Below are 17,500 nucleotides of genomic sequence, written 5' to 3'. Positions count from 1 at the left end.
ATTGTGCATTACGAGAGTAACATTAGTGAAGGTGAGACAACTTTGGATTACGTGGTGACTGTAGGCCGCAGTCATACTCTTAATTGGTCATCTCTCCCTCCTTGTTATTACTCGTGTTTACCATCTATGTCCCTTGAATATTTCTCATTCTGACAGATCATCATATTGGTACCCTGGTACTGTGGTCTGCCCCGGGTCAAGAGTACCCAATCTTCTGCAATCTGACTGTAGGAGGACAAAGAGGGCCATAGTTCCTCTAGCTCGAACTTTAGTTGCTGAATTGGGACCTCAGCAGCAGTTCTCGTCACCAGTTGACACCTCGCACCCCTACACGTCAGTCAGAGATGATGATACATACAACGGTAGGGAATTAGCTTATTTTTTCAGAGCACAAAAGTTCGCTAATTCTGTAAGTATCATATTAAATTCAGTGGGAAAAACTTGCTTTATGTCCTTTAGAGACTTGGCAAGGTATGCCTACATCCTTGGACTACCAATTTTACTTTTGAAGCATTTAACTGTTTCATTTGTTTTCGAAACTTTGTTTCATTTGTTAGTAGGATTTTCTTGCCCTTATTCTCTTACATGAGTACGGGTACAAGATTTCCTGCGCCCTTGATTTAATTTAATATCTTTCACTTAACGTTAATTGTTAAAGATCACACAGGATAGGTACCAGTTGCCACGTTGTCCTGTTTCTGACATTTCATTATTGAACATTCGTGTACCTTTATTTGCTAATTTCACCATGTTTCGTCTCCAAACTTTCCGTGCAAATCCAGCAGGTGAAATAGGGACTTTAAGTCGTGCCAAGAGGACTGAATTACAAACTCTTGCACATGAGTATCAACTAGAAGTTCCCTACCAAGCCAACAAAAATGACCTACACAACCTGTTGCTGGATTACTATTTAGAGCAAGGTAAGATAGACTCTGAAACTCATGAAACTTACTATATTGCAGATAAAACTGACTTGGCAACGATGAAACTTAAACTAGAGCTGGCTAAGATTGAACGTGGAGCAGCAAAGGGAAGCCCTCGAACAACAAGAACGAGCAGCTGCCATACGGAGGGAAGAACAAGAACGAGGACTCGCCCTCCAAGAACGTGAGGTTGCACTACTCCAGGAGCGGGAACGAGTACAGCTTGAAGCACTCCAGGAGCGGGAACGCGTACAGCTTGAAACCAAACAACGCGAGTTGGAAATGCAACGTGAACATGACAAGCAACAAGCAACTCTGGCTCTAGAGTGTCGTCAACGTGAAATCGCCTTGGAAACTTCCCACTTCACTCAACGCCAACAAGCTACTGCCAATCTTCCCGTCAGTTTTAATATATCACATGCAAGTAAGTTAATGCCATCCTTTGTAGAAGCAGAAGTTGATGTGTTTTTCACCACCTTTGAAACCCTTGCTAATCAACTCAGTTGGCCTGTCGACCAATGGGCCACACTTCTCAGAGTCCATCTTACAGGTAGAGCTGCAGTCACACTCAGTACTTTGGCGTCTGAGAATGACTACTACACTCTGAAACAAGCAGTGTTGGACGCCTACCTCCTCTCTACTGAAAGTTATAGAAGGAAATTCCGTGACCACCTGAAGGCAAGTACCACTACCTTCCTCGAGTTTGCTAACACGAAACGGAGGTATTTCATGAAATGGCTGGAAGCAGCACATGTCTCTACTTTTACAGAACTCGTCAACCTGATGCTTGTTGAAGAATTCTTGAGACGTGTGCCGCCTCCTGTCCGCCTCTACTTAGCAGATAAAGAAGAAACCGACTACCTGAAGTGTGCTAAGTCGGCTGACACTTACAGCCTCATCCACCGGCTGACACCTGAACCATCCTCCAGTAAGAAGTCGTGGTACAGTTACGAGAAGGTGAGCCCCGATCAAGCTGGTTCACAACTGTACTGCAAATATTGTAGACTCTATGGACATACCATAGACAAGTGTGGTAAGTCTCAATACAAGGGAACCACTGACCAACAACGACCCAAACCAACTCCTCCTAAGTCCGGTAAGCCTGTGATGAATGTTGGTGTTGATGTTAATGATCTTTCTCTTTTCAGTAACCACCTGTATACTGGAACTGTCTCTGCCAACGGTTTCAAATCCGGAGGGACGTTTCAAATTGAAGATCTTGAGGGACACAGCGGCTCTACAATCGATCATCTTGAAGTCGGCTGTGCCCAACATAGTCTACACCGGGGAAACAGTCTTCATCACTGACCTCACTGCTACCACTCCATACCCTCTCGCCAGAGTCCACCTGAATTGTCCCTACGTGAACGGGGAAGTCCAAGTCGCCGTCAGGGAAAAGCCTTTTCCCATGCCTGGAGTGCAACTTCTCCTAGGCAACGACTTGGCAGAAGACCTGCAACCGACCAACCTGATCGTCATGGACAAACCCCAGGTGTGTAACTCTGTGCCAATAAATCCTATTCTTGAGTATGTTCCAGCAGAGGTTCAAGAGAGTGATGAAGTTTCTCCTCCGGTTCTCGTGACCACCCGTGCACAAGCCGCACGTCCACAGCCAGCTGACTCTACTGCTACCGCTGTCCCTCAAGACCCTCAGAAACTACCCCCGCATCTGACCAAGTTGGAGTTCCGTAAGTTGCAGAGGGAAGATCTTACTTTAACACCATTGTTTTTCCAGGCTGAGACTCAACCCGACAGTATTCCTGGGTTCTTCCTAGAGAACGACTTGCTCTACCGCCGATATAGACCCAGTAAACTGAAGGAGGAGGACGATTGGGCCAACACCGAACAACTTGTGATTCCTGTCGGAAAATCCGACACCATTTAATAATCATACAGATAATAGCTGTATTACCAACAAGTTACCCATAGAAAACGTAACTTGTAGTGGAATTACCGTCTATAGAAAACGGGATATCATCACCACATACTATTATAATTCACCAGCTATTCTGCTGGGAATTATTCTTAAATACATTAGTCTTTGGACTTTACCATCATAAAAACATCTTATATAAATTAACTTAATTATCAATATTAAAGTAGAGTAAATGTGACCCTTCTATCACGTTCTGAAATCTGGACAATGTAAGCCAGGCGTCAGAGTGGAGGAAGGAGGGCAGCCATTGTTGTTATATGAGACCAGAGGCTCACACGGGAGCAAATTCGGCTCCTGTTAAATTTACTTGGACGTAGTGTTATGGAACCCAAAGGTGTACCATTGTCAACACGCTGTCTACAATACAAGTTAAGTGTCTATCCGAAACCCGTTTATCATTCATTTATGGCCATTAATGTCAGGATATAGGGTTAGCCGGTTAGAACGCGAAATCGCCTCATACTAAAGGTAATTAAGCCAGGTCTTTAATGTTCCATGTACTGTATAGTGTTTTCTCTGATATAGCTTGTCATATATAGGATTCTGGCTTCACAGCTAGCGCACTTTTGACAGGTCAAGACGAGGATGCAAGATTATGTGCACCAGTTACTGGGTGATAGAAGCTACCTCAAAGAGGATAATTTGGTGTCTACACTCTAGTTATACCTGGTGGACTAACCTGCTGTACTATAAGAGAAGGAACCTCATCAATGTATGTAGCTATTACTGTAATTTGATTGGCTGCATATGTGTAATATAAACCCCCCCTAATGTGTAGAGGATCGATTTGTGAGATTATGAGATTATTGCAGAAATACAGTCCACTTATCATTATACAAATTGCTATCGAAGTATATAAATTAACGTAAATATAAATTCATATAAGTTAAATAAATATAAATCTCACAGGTCGGTTCCCACATTATTTGGTCATCTTCGAACCGGATGACGGATTATTTGATCCTTGTGAACCCACATTTGGTCATCTTAGTACCGGATGAACCAGTTAACCAGTGGATTCATTAAATATGCTAGTGCAGTGTTATTTAAACAAAGCCAGCCAGTCAAGACGGCAGCCTAGCCTCGAGGGAGCTCAGGAGCCTCCCTCAGCCCAGTTCAGCTTCGTCAGCGGTTTCATGCACACCCACAGATATTTGGTGGCGTGTTATTTCGTGAAATGACAGCGTTAATATAGAATCCAGCCAAATTAGTGACTGTGTCTTCGCGAGATTGTTCACGGATTTCGTGGTGTTACATTTCGCGAGAGATTATCTACGAATTTTGTGGACTTTATTTCGCGAGGTCACTAATAATATTTAATACTTCTAGATAATATTAGAAGTTTCATAGAGGCTAATTAAGAGGCTATTATCAATAATTGTGTATATTATTTCTCCAAGATAGAGAATTATTTAATATATATTGCACTAGTGATCACAGTATAATATTTACTAATTGCCAACCCACAACAGGGTAGGATATTAACCATTGACTAGTTGAACTATTATTGCTCATCCTAGTCCCATTATTACCATAGTCAGTTGTACTATATTGATTAACCTAACACCATTAATGAATGGTGCAGACCCTATTTTGGGTGTAATTTTTATCAACTCGAGTTGTATATATAATAATTTACTTATGATCATTACACCTTTGAGTGATTAATTAGTGTCTCTACCATCCTAGGGTGATATAGAAGAGCTAACCTAAAGGTACTTCCAGTGACACTGGTTTATCACTCAAATCATTAGTGTGTATGATTGTATATATATAATGTGTATTAATTTTAAGTGCTAACCTCTAGTAGAGGTAGGATTATTGCCTAGTGAGTGCAGAATTTAACCCTAGGCTACCATCAGTGCTTGTTCAGTATTATGAGCAGCCCAAATACAAGCCCCACAAGGCTTCACCAACTAGCCAGGATGGATAATGCAGGGAGAATGAAAAGAACCCTTGCAGGTCTTAAAGGCCACTTAACAAGACAGATCAAGAAATGTGAAGATTTGTCACAACAATCAACAGTTGATTATGCTGACCTGGAAAGCTATTATCAAGCAGCTGCAGGTAAATTTGAGCAAATCAAATGTCAAATAGCAACATATGTGGCTGAACTTGCCAACACTAATTTATCAGAAACAGAAATAGACGACATTATGGTTGATCTTGCGAATTATGAAGATCACACTCAGGCCACGTTACAGCCTTATGTCAAATTAATTGCCCAGAACAAGGCAACAGCAACAACAACAACAGTTGCATCTAATACGAGTCAAGCAGAAGCTCGACTCCCTCCAATTAATTTACCCACTTTCTCAGGAAAAGATGAGGAAGATTGGGACGAATTTTGGAACAAATTCGTTGACCTTGTAGACTCAAAACAATCTTTACCAAAGAGTAGTAAATTCTCTTATTTGCAAGGCCAATTATCAGGTGAGGCTAAAACAGTAGTATCCCATCTGAGATTAACTAATGACGGCTATGATCTGGCAGTAAAACTCCTCAAGGATAATTATGCTGATCCAGAAGTAAGAACATCACATTTAGTTCATGAGCTGTTGCATTTACCCCCACCGGAGGCTTCAGCTGATTCACTCCAAGTCTTCAAGCTGGAGGTAGAATCATTGATCAATGCCCCTCAGCCTGACAGCAGATACAAACGGGGCTGAGTGGGTCTTGAAAATAATTGTCCAGGAGAAAATACCTAGGGACATATTGAGACAAATGAGTGCTCATTACAATAAAGTATCTTATCCATGAATGAAATATCTGAAGGTTTAAAGTCAGTAGTTCATCAATTACGAACACATGACAAATTAAAACCACCAAGTAAACCCTCAGAAACCAATAATAGTAAACCACAGAGTACCAAAGGTACTCCAAATCAATCTAGACAATATAATTCAACACCAAAGTGGAACAGTAGCAGTGTGGGCGTATATGCAGTGGGACCCTCCAAGCCTATAGTTACTGTGTCACCCAAGAACGTGACACCAAAGGGTACTGGAAGCTATGGAACATGTTTGTTCTGCAAAGAGAAACATTCAATGTACCACTGCTCTAATTATCCTGATAGTGACGCCCGTGTTGAGCGACTCAAAGATTTGCAACATTGCACGAGGTGCCTCAGGAAACATAACATCAACGACTGTGATACCCAATTACACACCTGTAATAGGTGTAACAAAGGTCAGCACCATGCAGCATTGTGCAGAGACACCAAAACAACGTCTCCAAACCCCAAGGTGGAAGATAGCATTCCCACCACAGTACAGTACTGCAAGGTGCAACAAACAAAGAGTGTCCAATCGGCAAAGTCTAAAGGTAATACGACTTTGCCTACTGCCCAAATTACCATCCTGAATAAGAGGGCCAAGGTCCATACCCGTGGGTTGTTTGACCAAGGATCCCAGAGAACATATATCACCAAAAAGTTGGCAGATGAATTACAATTAAGGCCTGTAGCCCAGATGTCATTCAACATCTCAGGGTTTGTAACAGATGCAGGACCCCAAGTCTACCAGGTGGTACAACCATCAGTACGCTTAGGCAGGTACGTCTGTCGAGTACAAGCCATTGTGGTGGACAAAATACCAGTAGACCTACAAGTTCAAGGTCTGAGAGCAACAGCCAAATTCCTGAGAAATAGAGGAATAAAATTGGCAGATAATATTAAGTCTGATCACCTCACCGACTTCGGTCTCCTTGTAGGGACAGACTATTGTCATCGATTCATCGGTAGCCCTACTAAATATCAGGGTATAACCATGTTAAACTCTGCAGGAGGTAAATTACTCTCAGGCCCAGTATCAAGCCTGAGGAGACCTATGCCTGCAGATAAACAATACCAGTAGAAATCTAAATTTGTCAGCTGATTATATTTCTCCAGTAGCATTATACTAAGGAGATTACAGCTGACTATAGTAACAGAGGTTGATGTTAGTATCATCATTTAAAGCTGGAGATGAGTTCATGAGGCCTCAGTGGCAAATCAGTGAACAGTAGCCTAAAACAGCTACAAGTCACTGCGACCAATGTCACTGAACCCACTGCAGTCTCAGAACCATACTTTACTTTAATGATGAGCTATTCAATCTTCTGAATCAATTAACTAAATTAAACCCCAATAAATCTGATGACTGATTTGATACATTTATTATTTAATCAAGATGTATTCCATGGGCCTCAGTGTTTATATATCAGTGACCAGTTACCTGAAGAAACTTCAAGTTATATCTAATGTCACTGATCTCACTGCAGTCCCTGAATCATACTTGACTGTAGTACTTGATCACATTCAGTCTTCTGGGTTAAATAATATGTAATAAGGCTTGAATATTAGCCTTTCAAGAGTTGACAGGGAAATGAAATCGCATTAGACTTCTAACCCCTACAACTCTAGTACGGGACATCCGTCCTGTACGAACAGACACACAAATGTGTGATTACTAACTACTAACATCAAATTAATCTAATAATCCGAAGGAGGAGTATCGGTGTTCGTCTGTTCTAAATAGGACTTCGACCCGTGAGCAGCCCCCTGGGGAATTATGTCGGAAAATCCGACACCATTTAATAATCATACAGATAATAGCTGTATTACCAACAAGTTACCCATAGAAAACGTAACTTGTAGTGGAATTACCGTCTATAGAAAACGGGATATCATCACCACATACTATTATAATTCACCAGCTATTCTGCTGGGAATTATTCTTAAATACATTAGTCTTTGGACTTTACCATCATAAAAACATCTTATATAAATTAACTTAATTATCAATATTAAAGTAGAGTAAATGTGACCCTTCTATCACGTTCTGAAATCTGGACAATGTAAGCCAGGCGTCAGAGTGGAGGAAGGAGGGCAGCCATTGTTGTTATATGAGACCAGAGGCTCACACGGGAGCAAATTCGGCTCCTGTTAAATTTACTTGGACGTAGTGTTATGGAACCCAAAGGTGTACCATTGTCAACACGCTGTCTACAAATACAAGTTAAGTGTCTATCCGAAACCCGTTTATCATTCATTTATGGCCATTAATGTCAGGATATAGGGTTAGCCGGTTAGAACGCGAAATCGCCTCATACTAAAGGTAATTAAGCCAGGTCTTTAATGTTCCATGTACTGTATAGTGTTTTCTCTGATATAGCTTGTCATATATAGGATTCTGGCTTCACAGCTAGCGCACTTTTGACAGGTCAAGACGAGGATGCAAGATTATGTGCACCAGTTACTGGGTGATAGAAGCTACCTCAAAGAGGATAATTTGGTGTCTACACTCTAGTTATACCTGGTGGACTAACCTGCTGTACTATAAGAGAAGGAACCTCATCAATGTATGTAGCTATTACTGTAATTTGATTGGCTGCATATGTGTAATATAAACCCCCCCTAATGTGTAGAGGATCGATTTGTGAGATTATGAGATTATTGCAGAAATACAGTCCACTTATCATTATACAAATTGCTATCGAAGTATATAAATTAACGTAAATATAAATTCATATAAGTTAAATAAATATAAATCTCACAGGTCGGTTCCCACAATTCCCACCAGCCTGCGGCCCACTATTCTACACCTGGCCCACGGAGCATTCTCCCACTACGGCTTCAACAAGACTTACCATGGGATTCGTCAAGACTACTACTGGCCAGGTATGGTAAACAACGTCAAACAGTACGTAAAACAGTGTCATACATGTCAGATGGCAGGCAAACCGAACGTCTCCATTCCCAGAGCACCACTGATTCCCATACAGGTGCCTGCGGAACCTTTCCACAGACTCATAATAGACTGTGTTGGTCCTTTACCTCGGACCAGTTCAGGTAACGCCTACATCCTAACCATCCTGTGTCCTACCACCAGATTTCCCATAGCAGTTCCAGTGAAGAACATCACGGCTGCTACGGTTATCAAACATCTATTGAAGATCTTCACTCAATACGGATTTCCCAGGGAGATTCAAAGTGACTGTGGCACCAACTTCACCAGTGATCTCTTCAAAAGGACACTGGAGGAGTTCAACATCAAACAGGTATTGTCCAGCCCCTATCATCCTGCTTCACAGGGTTCTCTTGAACGTAGTCATCAGACCATCAAAGCACTCTTGAAAAAGTTTTGTAGTGAAACCTCAAAGGATTGGGATAAGCAGATTGACCTAATAATGTGTATTTTCAGAAGTCTCCCCAATGAGTCCCTAGGAGTATCTCCTTATGAGATGCTCTACGGCCGTAAGTGCCGTACTCCCCTTAAGGCTTTCAAAGACTCTCTCAGAGATGCCACCTTCAGTGAGCATCAGAATGTGCCCCAGTTTCTTCAAAACCTTCAACACATTCTAGAGAGAGTCCACCGCTTTGCCCATGATAATCTATTGAAAGCCCAGGTGAGAATGAAGACTCATTACGACCAGACCAGCAAAGTAAGAAAATTCAAGCCGGGAGACTTCGTCCTTGCCTATTTTCCTATCCCAGGTTCACCTTTACAAAACAAATTTTCAGGACCCTACTGCGTCAAAGAGTGCAGGAATAATAATAATTATGTGATAGAGACTCCAGATAGGCGGCGGAAGACCCAGCTGTGCCACGTCAACCTCCTGAAGCAATATAATGGTACTCCTCCCACTGTCTTGACTAATTATTCCACATTCACAGAACCCTACATCCACAGTGAGACCTTCCCAGCTTCTCCTCCCGAAAGCACTGACAAGGAGTCAGCGCTTTCTAATTCCGAAATCCTTAATGATCTTCCCAAATACTTTCAGGATAATCATAGTGCACCTCTCGTCAAGATCTTCAGAGAACATCAAGAGTTGTTCAGAGATGATCCCCAAGAGTGTAATGTTACCCAGCACGACATCCAACTGCTCCCCGACACCCGGCCGATTCGTCAACCCTTCTACCGAATCAGCCCGAGCAAGAAGGAAGTCATGCGTGCTGAGGTGCAATACCTCTTGGATCATGGACTGGCTACACCTTGTGAGTCCCCCTGGGCCTCACCCTGTATCTTGGTGCCCAAACCCCAAGGTAAGGTGCGGTTGTGCACCGACTATCGTAAACTGAACTCTGTCACTGTCAAGGATGCTTACCCCTTGCCAAGGATAGATGACATCCTTGATGCCATTGGTAGTGCCCAGTACTTGTCCCAAGTGGACTTGCTTAAGGGGTACTATCAAGTGTGTCTAACGGAGCGCGCTAAAGAGATATCTGCCTTCATCACTCCTTTTGGACTTTTCAGATATGAACGCCTTCCTTTCGGACTATGTAATGCCCCGGCCACCTTTCAAAGAGCTGTCAACCGTGTCATCCAGGGCTTGGATAACACATACGCCTACCTGGACGATATCGTCGTAGCCTCCAACTCCTGGAGTGAACATCTGCTCCAGCTACGACGTCTGTTCTCCAAGATCCTGACAGCCGGCCTCACCATCAACCTGGGCAAGTCCACTTTCGCGAAAGGTAAAGTGCGTTATCTGGGTCATGTTATTGGGAGTGGCAGCATAGCTCCGTTAGACTCACACACTCAAGCCATCCTACAGTATCCACAGCCTACCACCAGGAAGCAGCTCCTGCGCTTCCTTGGTCTTGCCTCTTACTACCGTAGGTTTGTGAGGAATTTCAGTACAGTCGCCACACCTCTAATTCTATTAACCAGTCCCAAGCAACGGTATAATTGGACCATACAGCAAACCGTTGCTTTTGAACAACTCAAATTCCTCCTCTGTTCTAACCCCATTCTCGCCTCTCCAGATATCACCAAGCCTTTCGTCCTTCATGTCGACGCCAGTGGTACCGGCGTTGGTGGTGTCCTGATGCAACAACGAGGCGAGGAGGTTCTACCTGTCAGCTACTACAGCTACAAACTGAAACCACACCAGAGGAACTACAGCACTATTGAAAAGGAGCTACTATCCATCGTCCTGAACCTCCAACACTTCGCTCCGTACCTACAAGGCGCCAGGTCTACCACCATCTTCTCAGACCACAACCCTCTCCGCTTCCTACATCAAGCCCAATTCACCAACCAGCGTCTTCTACGATGGGCTCTGTATTTACAAGACTTCAACCTGGAGATCCGCTATATCAAGGGTTCTGACAACACCATAGCCGATGCCCTCTCCAGAGTTTATGAAGTAGAAGCGACTCCATCCATCACTCCACCACATAACGACGTACTTCTTCCAGAACCGCAGGCTTCGGGGGAGAGTTGTGACGATAATCTCCTTCAAGAGATTGAGCCTGCTCTTCCCTCCATAATTACGTCTTCACAATTATATAAAAAGACTATGGAAGAAATGTCCAACAACGACAACAACACCAGCAAGGCTTGCCAGGGTGAGCAGAAACGTATGCAGCCAGCCACCTGTTCGAACTCCAACCACCAAACTACCCATTGATCGCTACGGCTCCGCTGATTGGTCGCCGGTCTGGCTGCACCTGCCTCGCCCCCCCCAATACTACCTGATGTCTGGGGTCGCCCCAACATCAGTCCTCAGAATGTTCAGTGCTTTCGTGGCCATCACACCTCCCAGCTAGACGTTAGCGTGTACTGAGAGAGGTGGTGGCTTTAAGCCAATATTCCAGCACCTCCCACTTAACTTTTGTATTGCACTTGTTATTTTGCCTTAACGTAACTTTTCATTTTGTCATTTAAGTATTCTTATTATTTTGATTCATTGATTTTATTATAAGAATTTGTTTGTGCATTATTTTCATGTTTTGATTTATTTAACGTAATTAAAATTTCATTGTTAAAGTTTACTTGTGTTTTGTGTGTCTTCTCCTTACCTTACCACAGACGAAGTTCCAGTTTTTCTATTTTTTTTTTATAACTATGTGACGAGGCCATACCCCTAGCCTTAAACAGCCGAACACCAACGCGTTACCGTCACAATATATATATATATATATATATATATATATATATATATATATGTCGTACCTAATAGCCAGAACGCACTTCTCAGCCTACTATGCAAGGCCCGATTTGCTTAATAAGCCAAGTTTTCATGAATTAATTGTTTTTCGACTACCTAACCTACCTAACCTAACCTAACCTAACGTTTTCGGCTACCTAACCAAACCTAACCTATAGAGATAGGTTAGGTTAGGTTAGGTAGGGTTGGTTAGGTTCCGTCATATATCTACGTTAATTTTAACTCCAATAAAAAAAAAATGACCTCATACATAATGAAATGGGTAGCTTTATCATTTCATAAGAAAAATATTAGAAAAATTATATTAATTCAGGAAAACTTGGCTTATTAGGCAAATCGGGCCTTGAATAGTAGGCCAAAAAGTGAGTTCTGGCTACTAGGTACGACATATATATATATATATATATATATATATATATATATATATATATATATATATATATATATATATATATATATATATATATATATATATATATATATATATATATATATATATATATATATATATATATATATATAATCCTCTTGCTGCTTCTATATTGGTTCCGATGGTCTGGGTGGTGAGGGTGAGGTAATCGTCCCATGCCTTCCACACACACCAGCCCACAGGCTGGGAGGCAGCCGCAGGGAAAGGGGGAAATTATGGGGAGGCTCTCAAGCAGATGATAGCCGTGGGCAGTGCGTTCCCAATCAAATTCGGTGAGTGTACTGTTGAAATAAATGTGCACTAGTGATTTCTCAAGTGTTTAAATTCTATAATAATTGTGACAGCGGCATCCTTCGTTTGCCCCCTCTATTACCCCCTGCCCCCAGCAAAGCCCACCCAGCAACTTCTCCCACCCGGCTACCTGCGCCTGACCTAGCCGCCCATCAACACAAGCCTACCCACACACGGTGCCCAGGGGATGTCCAACTCCTTAGGAGGGCAATGCATGCCATGTTGCACTCCATTCGGAAGGGAAGGAGAGTGTGCACTGAGTGGGCAGCCAGGCGTCGAAACATCTAAGCATAGCGCATGTCGCACACGTCACACAGTCCCCTTCCAGCCAAGAAAGGGAACATCCAAGAGGAAACTGTCAAGTATGTGACAGACGGTTCCGTCTCAATCATGATGAAACTGTTCGCCAACATTCTATCAAATTTAGGTCGCTGCCTAGGATCCAGGCCCCTGCCCCGGGACAGTGACAACTGACAACCTGCTCTGATTGCGAGGAACAATACCTCTCTCAACTTTATCTCAGCAGATAATCTGCCTGTAGCAGTCAATGAGACGTCCCATAGGACCTTGCCCCACATTCCCAAGGCTGCCCGTCACCAAGCAGCTGCCAAACTCACCAGTCTGCTGAGAAATTTCATCCAATGCTCCTAGAACCATTGGAGAATGGCACAATCTCCTACTATTTGAGAATGCATGCCTAGCATTACCGCCGAGGAGAGTCAAGGCCTTAGAAAACGCAGTAATAAGAGCTCTCAATGAATTCTCCAGAAGACCACCTGGTCCGCCTCCCCATTCGTGCCAAGAACACCAGCCGCAGGACGACCAACAATAGCTCACTTGAGAACCACAAAATGAGAGCATAGATCACCAGGAAAATAGAAGAGGGCAATAAAACAGGTGCAATGAGAATAACAACCAGCGATGACACTATTGCCCCCAGGAACAGCAAGACAGCACAGGCTCTACAGGACAAACACCCACATAGAGCTCCAGACAGTACCAGGAATCTTCTTGAGGTTATCTTGAGATGATTTCGGGGCTTTTTTTTTAGTGTCCCCGAGGCCCGGTCCTCGACCAGGCCTCCACCCCCAGGAAGCAGCCCGTGACAGCTGACTAACACCCAGGTACCTATTTACTGCTAGGTAACAGGGGCATAGGGTGAAAGAAACCCTGCCCATTGTTTCTCGCCGGCGCCTGGGATCGAACCCAGGACCACAGGATCACAAGTCCAGCGTGCTGTCCGCTCGGCCGACCGGCTCCCTATCCGGGATCCCCATGAAAATATTACTGACATAGAACCTTTAAGTGTTCAAGAATCTGAGGTGCACAGAGCAGTCATGTCTTTCCCAACAGGTTCAGCAGGGCACTTCACAGGCCTAGGACCCCACCACATCAAACAAATGCTAAACCAGCCCTTGAAGATGCCGCAAAAGACCTTCTAATGAACTTACCAGATTCTCCAAAATGTACTTGTCTTGTCTAATTATACTATACTAATTATTATCTCCAACATCTGGTACTTGTCTGCATCCCTAAGGACATCAGGCCTCTCTTTCATGGAGCAGCACTTTGTGCTCTAAAGAAGAAGGTTAGGGGAATCAGGCCAATTGCCGTTGGCAACACCCTCCGACGCCTCATAGTTAAGGCTGCAGTGATATCAATTAGCCAGGAAACAGCGACCTTACTTTAACCTAATGAGCTCGGGTTTGGGATATCCCTAAGTTGTGAAGCTGTAGCACACGCAGCACATGCCTACATTGTTAATCTCTTGGACCAAAAGGCCCTAGTAAAGCTTGACTTTAAAAATGCCTTCAATCAAGTCAGAAGAGACGCTGTCCTCAGTGCTGTATACAACCATTTCCTTCCCCTTTACCCAACCATCCAATTGTACTACCGTGGGGACTCTTTAAGCTTCTTTTTGGGGAACATGAAATAGACTCCTGTGAAGGAGTAGAACAAGTCCCTTAACCCGCTTCTTTTCTGCTTAGCTATTAAAGAGGTCACTGATAGTCTCACAAGCGAGCTAAACATCTGGTACCTGGATGATGTCACTCTCGCTGGAACCCTAGATACCATTTTGGAGGATATAAGGTAAATCTGGGAGCAATGAACAACCTTGGGCCTCATTCTCAATGCATTCAAATGTTAAATAGTCTCCAGCAACCCAGACATTACTGACCAAATAAAAACTGTTGACGAGCCACCTGACTGCACCCTCCTGGGGGCCCCCATGCAAGCAATCGAGGTCCTGGATGCTAAATTACTGATCTAAGGAGAATGTTTGGCAGGATTGACAAGATTAATTCCCATGATGCTTTCTTCTTCCTCACAAGATGCCTATCTCTTCCTAAGTTGACTTACTTTCTGAGGTGTTCTCCATTCAACAGCAACCCAAAATTAAATGACTATGATACCCTTCTGAAGTCCCTGCAGAAGAAAGTCTTCATCCTTCTGTTGGTTGACTCTCAATGGGAGAAAGCAATACTCCCTGTAAGACTCAGCGGCCTGGGTGTCTGCACAGCCTCCTAGATTGCTCTACCAGTCATCCTTTTCTTTCCTCCCCCCTCATACATCGTACATCCTTGCAAGACATATCCTACCAGAAACACTTTGTGATTCAGCAGGAATACACAATCCTGCTTTCACAGAATGTTCAAATCAGTGGGATGCTCTTGCAGCCCCAGCAGCCATGATAGATCCAACAAAAAAACACAAACAGTCCAGTTGGGACCAACCACTAGTGGAAAAAATAGTTGATGCCATGCCCTGTGTTGCAACATCAGACAAGGAGAAAGCCTGCCTCAGAGCAGTGCGTTCCCCCATGTATGAGGCTTCCTCGTGGCAGTACCCATGTCGGCAACAGACACGAGTCTAGATTCAGAATCCCTTTGTGCAGCAGTGCCCCTCAGCCTTGGCAAACCGAAGTCATACTGGGTACAAGTGTTTTGCAACAGTGAAAGCAGACGAATATGGGCTTCGTGGATTGCACTGCAGAAGCTCCAAGGGCTGGTATGCAAGACACAAGGTTAATGACATCATCAAGAGGAGCCTTACCTCAGCTCAAGTGCCCAGCAGAGAGAGAATCTTGCATCCAAGTGAACCAAATCCCGGATGACCCCACACTTTGCCCAGATGGCATCACAATATACCTCTGGAAGAGGAACAAACAGCTGGTGTGGGACTACATATGTGTATCCACCCTGGCTGACAACTACATACACTTCAGTGCTGATCAAGCAGGCTGGGTGGCCAATCACAGAGAAATAGGAAAATCAGCCAAATGCAGGTGATTGGAAAGTCAATATGCCTTTGTTCCCATAGTGATTGAAATGCTCGGCTCCTGGGGAAGGAATGCCGTGGTGTATTTCTCAAAAGAATTCGGTTCCAGGCTCGTTGACATCACCAGAAACCCAAGGACTGCCAGTTTCTTGTTTCAACGTCTCAATGTGGCGATCCAGCGGGGAACACTGCTGCGTCCTCGGTTCCTGTCTGGAAGCGGAGGACGATCCTTCTCATGAGTTTCTCATCAACCTTCCTCCAACTGGAGCTGTGTGATGGCACAGTTGACAGAGGCATTGACAACACTGCTTGTATCTATTCGGGCACTCACCTTTTAACATTAAGCCAGATTCCTATGTTAGTACCATCAGTGAAGACTGAAATTTTAAAGCCACCATTCCTTTCTGAGATTATTACATCTACCAGGCATAGTAGTACACTACCTACATTCTTACTCTCGCAAGTAAACCTTAGCATTGAACTTCGTTTGAATGCATCCTTAAGCCACAGCAAGTGCTCAATATGAGGTGCCTGCAGGAATATGTCATCCACATGTCTACAGTGTACACTCAAGTTTTATGCCTGTCAACAAGGACTTTCTGTTCGTCGTTACTCTTGTAAACATTTGCAAATAGGACACTAAGAGGGAACCCCATAGCAAAGCCATCTACTGGCTTATACATGTGCCCCTCAGGACTGAGAAAGGGTGCCTCTTTGATACATGCTTTGAGGAACTTCCTAGGCGTGCCTTCTGGGATTTCAAGGGAAAGTACAGGCTAGATCCCGATAAATTTTGTCCACCATCATTCCGATGCATTAAGTCGTTGAGATGTAAGTCTCGTTCAAATGATATGCTCAGACCTTAACAAAGCACTAAGGAGAGCTGTAAAGACGTAAATCTTTACATAAAATTCACAAATATATAAATGTGGGTTTTATCCCATGTTATTATGTCTATTAGAAGACATTACCACTAATTATTATTATTATTATGCATAACCTAGCAGACCAAGCATACTAATTATCATCATGGTGCACATCTTGCTCTCTATTTACATAGATGACACATGAAATGCAGTGTCATATGCAAACGGGAAGAAGCAGCAACTGTTCTAAACATGGAAACACCCATCCAGTAGGCAGTGTAAATGTTTCAACCATCTATCAACACTTTGAAAATTTTTGATAATTTGATCAAATTTCTGGTAGTAGATTACTTTGAATGAATTACTGTACTTGCACATTTCTTGAAGATTTGTAATGAGAGTTATCTCTAAATTCATTTTTACATTCCATCACATCTGTGTGTAATGCATATTCCCCAGAGAAACATATAACTGAGTCTAAGCCTAGCACCCTAAAGCTGTAAACACAGCAGCAACTTGGCCCCACAGAGAAGCTGAAGCACATGCAGTACCTGGAGTGAGGCCAATGAGAGAATGAGGAAGGGAAAGACTCGAGCCTTCTCATGGAAGAGAACCCTAAATAAAGGCAGCAATCTACAATAACCAGGTGGGAAGTTCAGGGAGCCATCAGGGAACCCCTCACAGAAAAAAAAATTAATTTTAAAACTTTATAAAATTTACTCATAACTTATTACACAAATTACCTGGGTTGATGTCTCTATCAGCAATCAGGTGGCGCCCTTGGGAGTGAGTGTAAGCCAGCTTGACAGCACTGCTGAGTGACGGTATGGCTGGGTTA

The 17,500-nt window shown here is 43.4% G+C and overlaps 1 protein-coding gene across 1 annotated transcript in view; it reads right to left on the bottom strand.

The window, feature by feature from the left end:
• LOC123755189 (SET and MYND domain-containing protein 4-like) overlaps nucleotides 1-17,500 on the bottom strand; it is a 53,752-nt gene that overhangs the window by 14,411 nt on the left and 21,841 nt on the right. Inside the window, exon 2 of the mRNA XM_069332700.1 lies at nucleotides 17,406-17,500. This exon is cut by the window's right edge and continues 649 nt beyond it. Within this exon, the coding sequence (XP_069188801.1) occupies nucleotides 17,406-17,500 (95 nt within the window). The remainder of the gene's footprint in view (nucleotides 1-17,405) is intronic.

This window comes from Procambarus clarkii, chromosome 28 (genome assembly GCF_040958095.1).
Source record: "Procambarus clarkii isolate CNS0578487 chromosome 28, FALCON_Pclarkii_2.0, whole genome shotgun sequence".
In the NCBI taxonomy this organism is placed as follows: Eukaryota; Metazoa; Arthropoda; class Malacostraca; order Decapoda; family Cambaridae; genus Procambarus; species Procambarus clarkii.
This window is presented reverse-complemented; position numbering and strand designations above follow the sequence as displayed.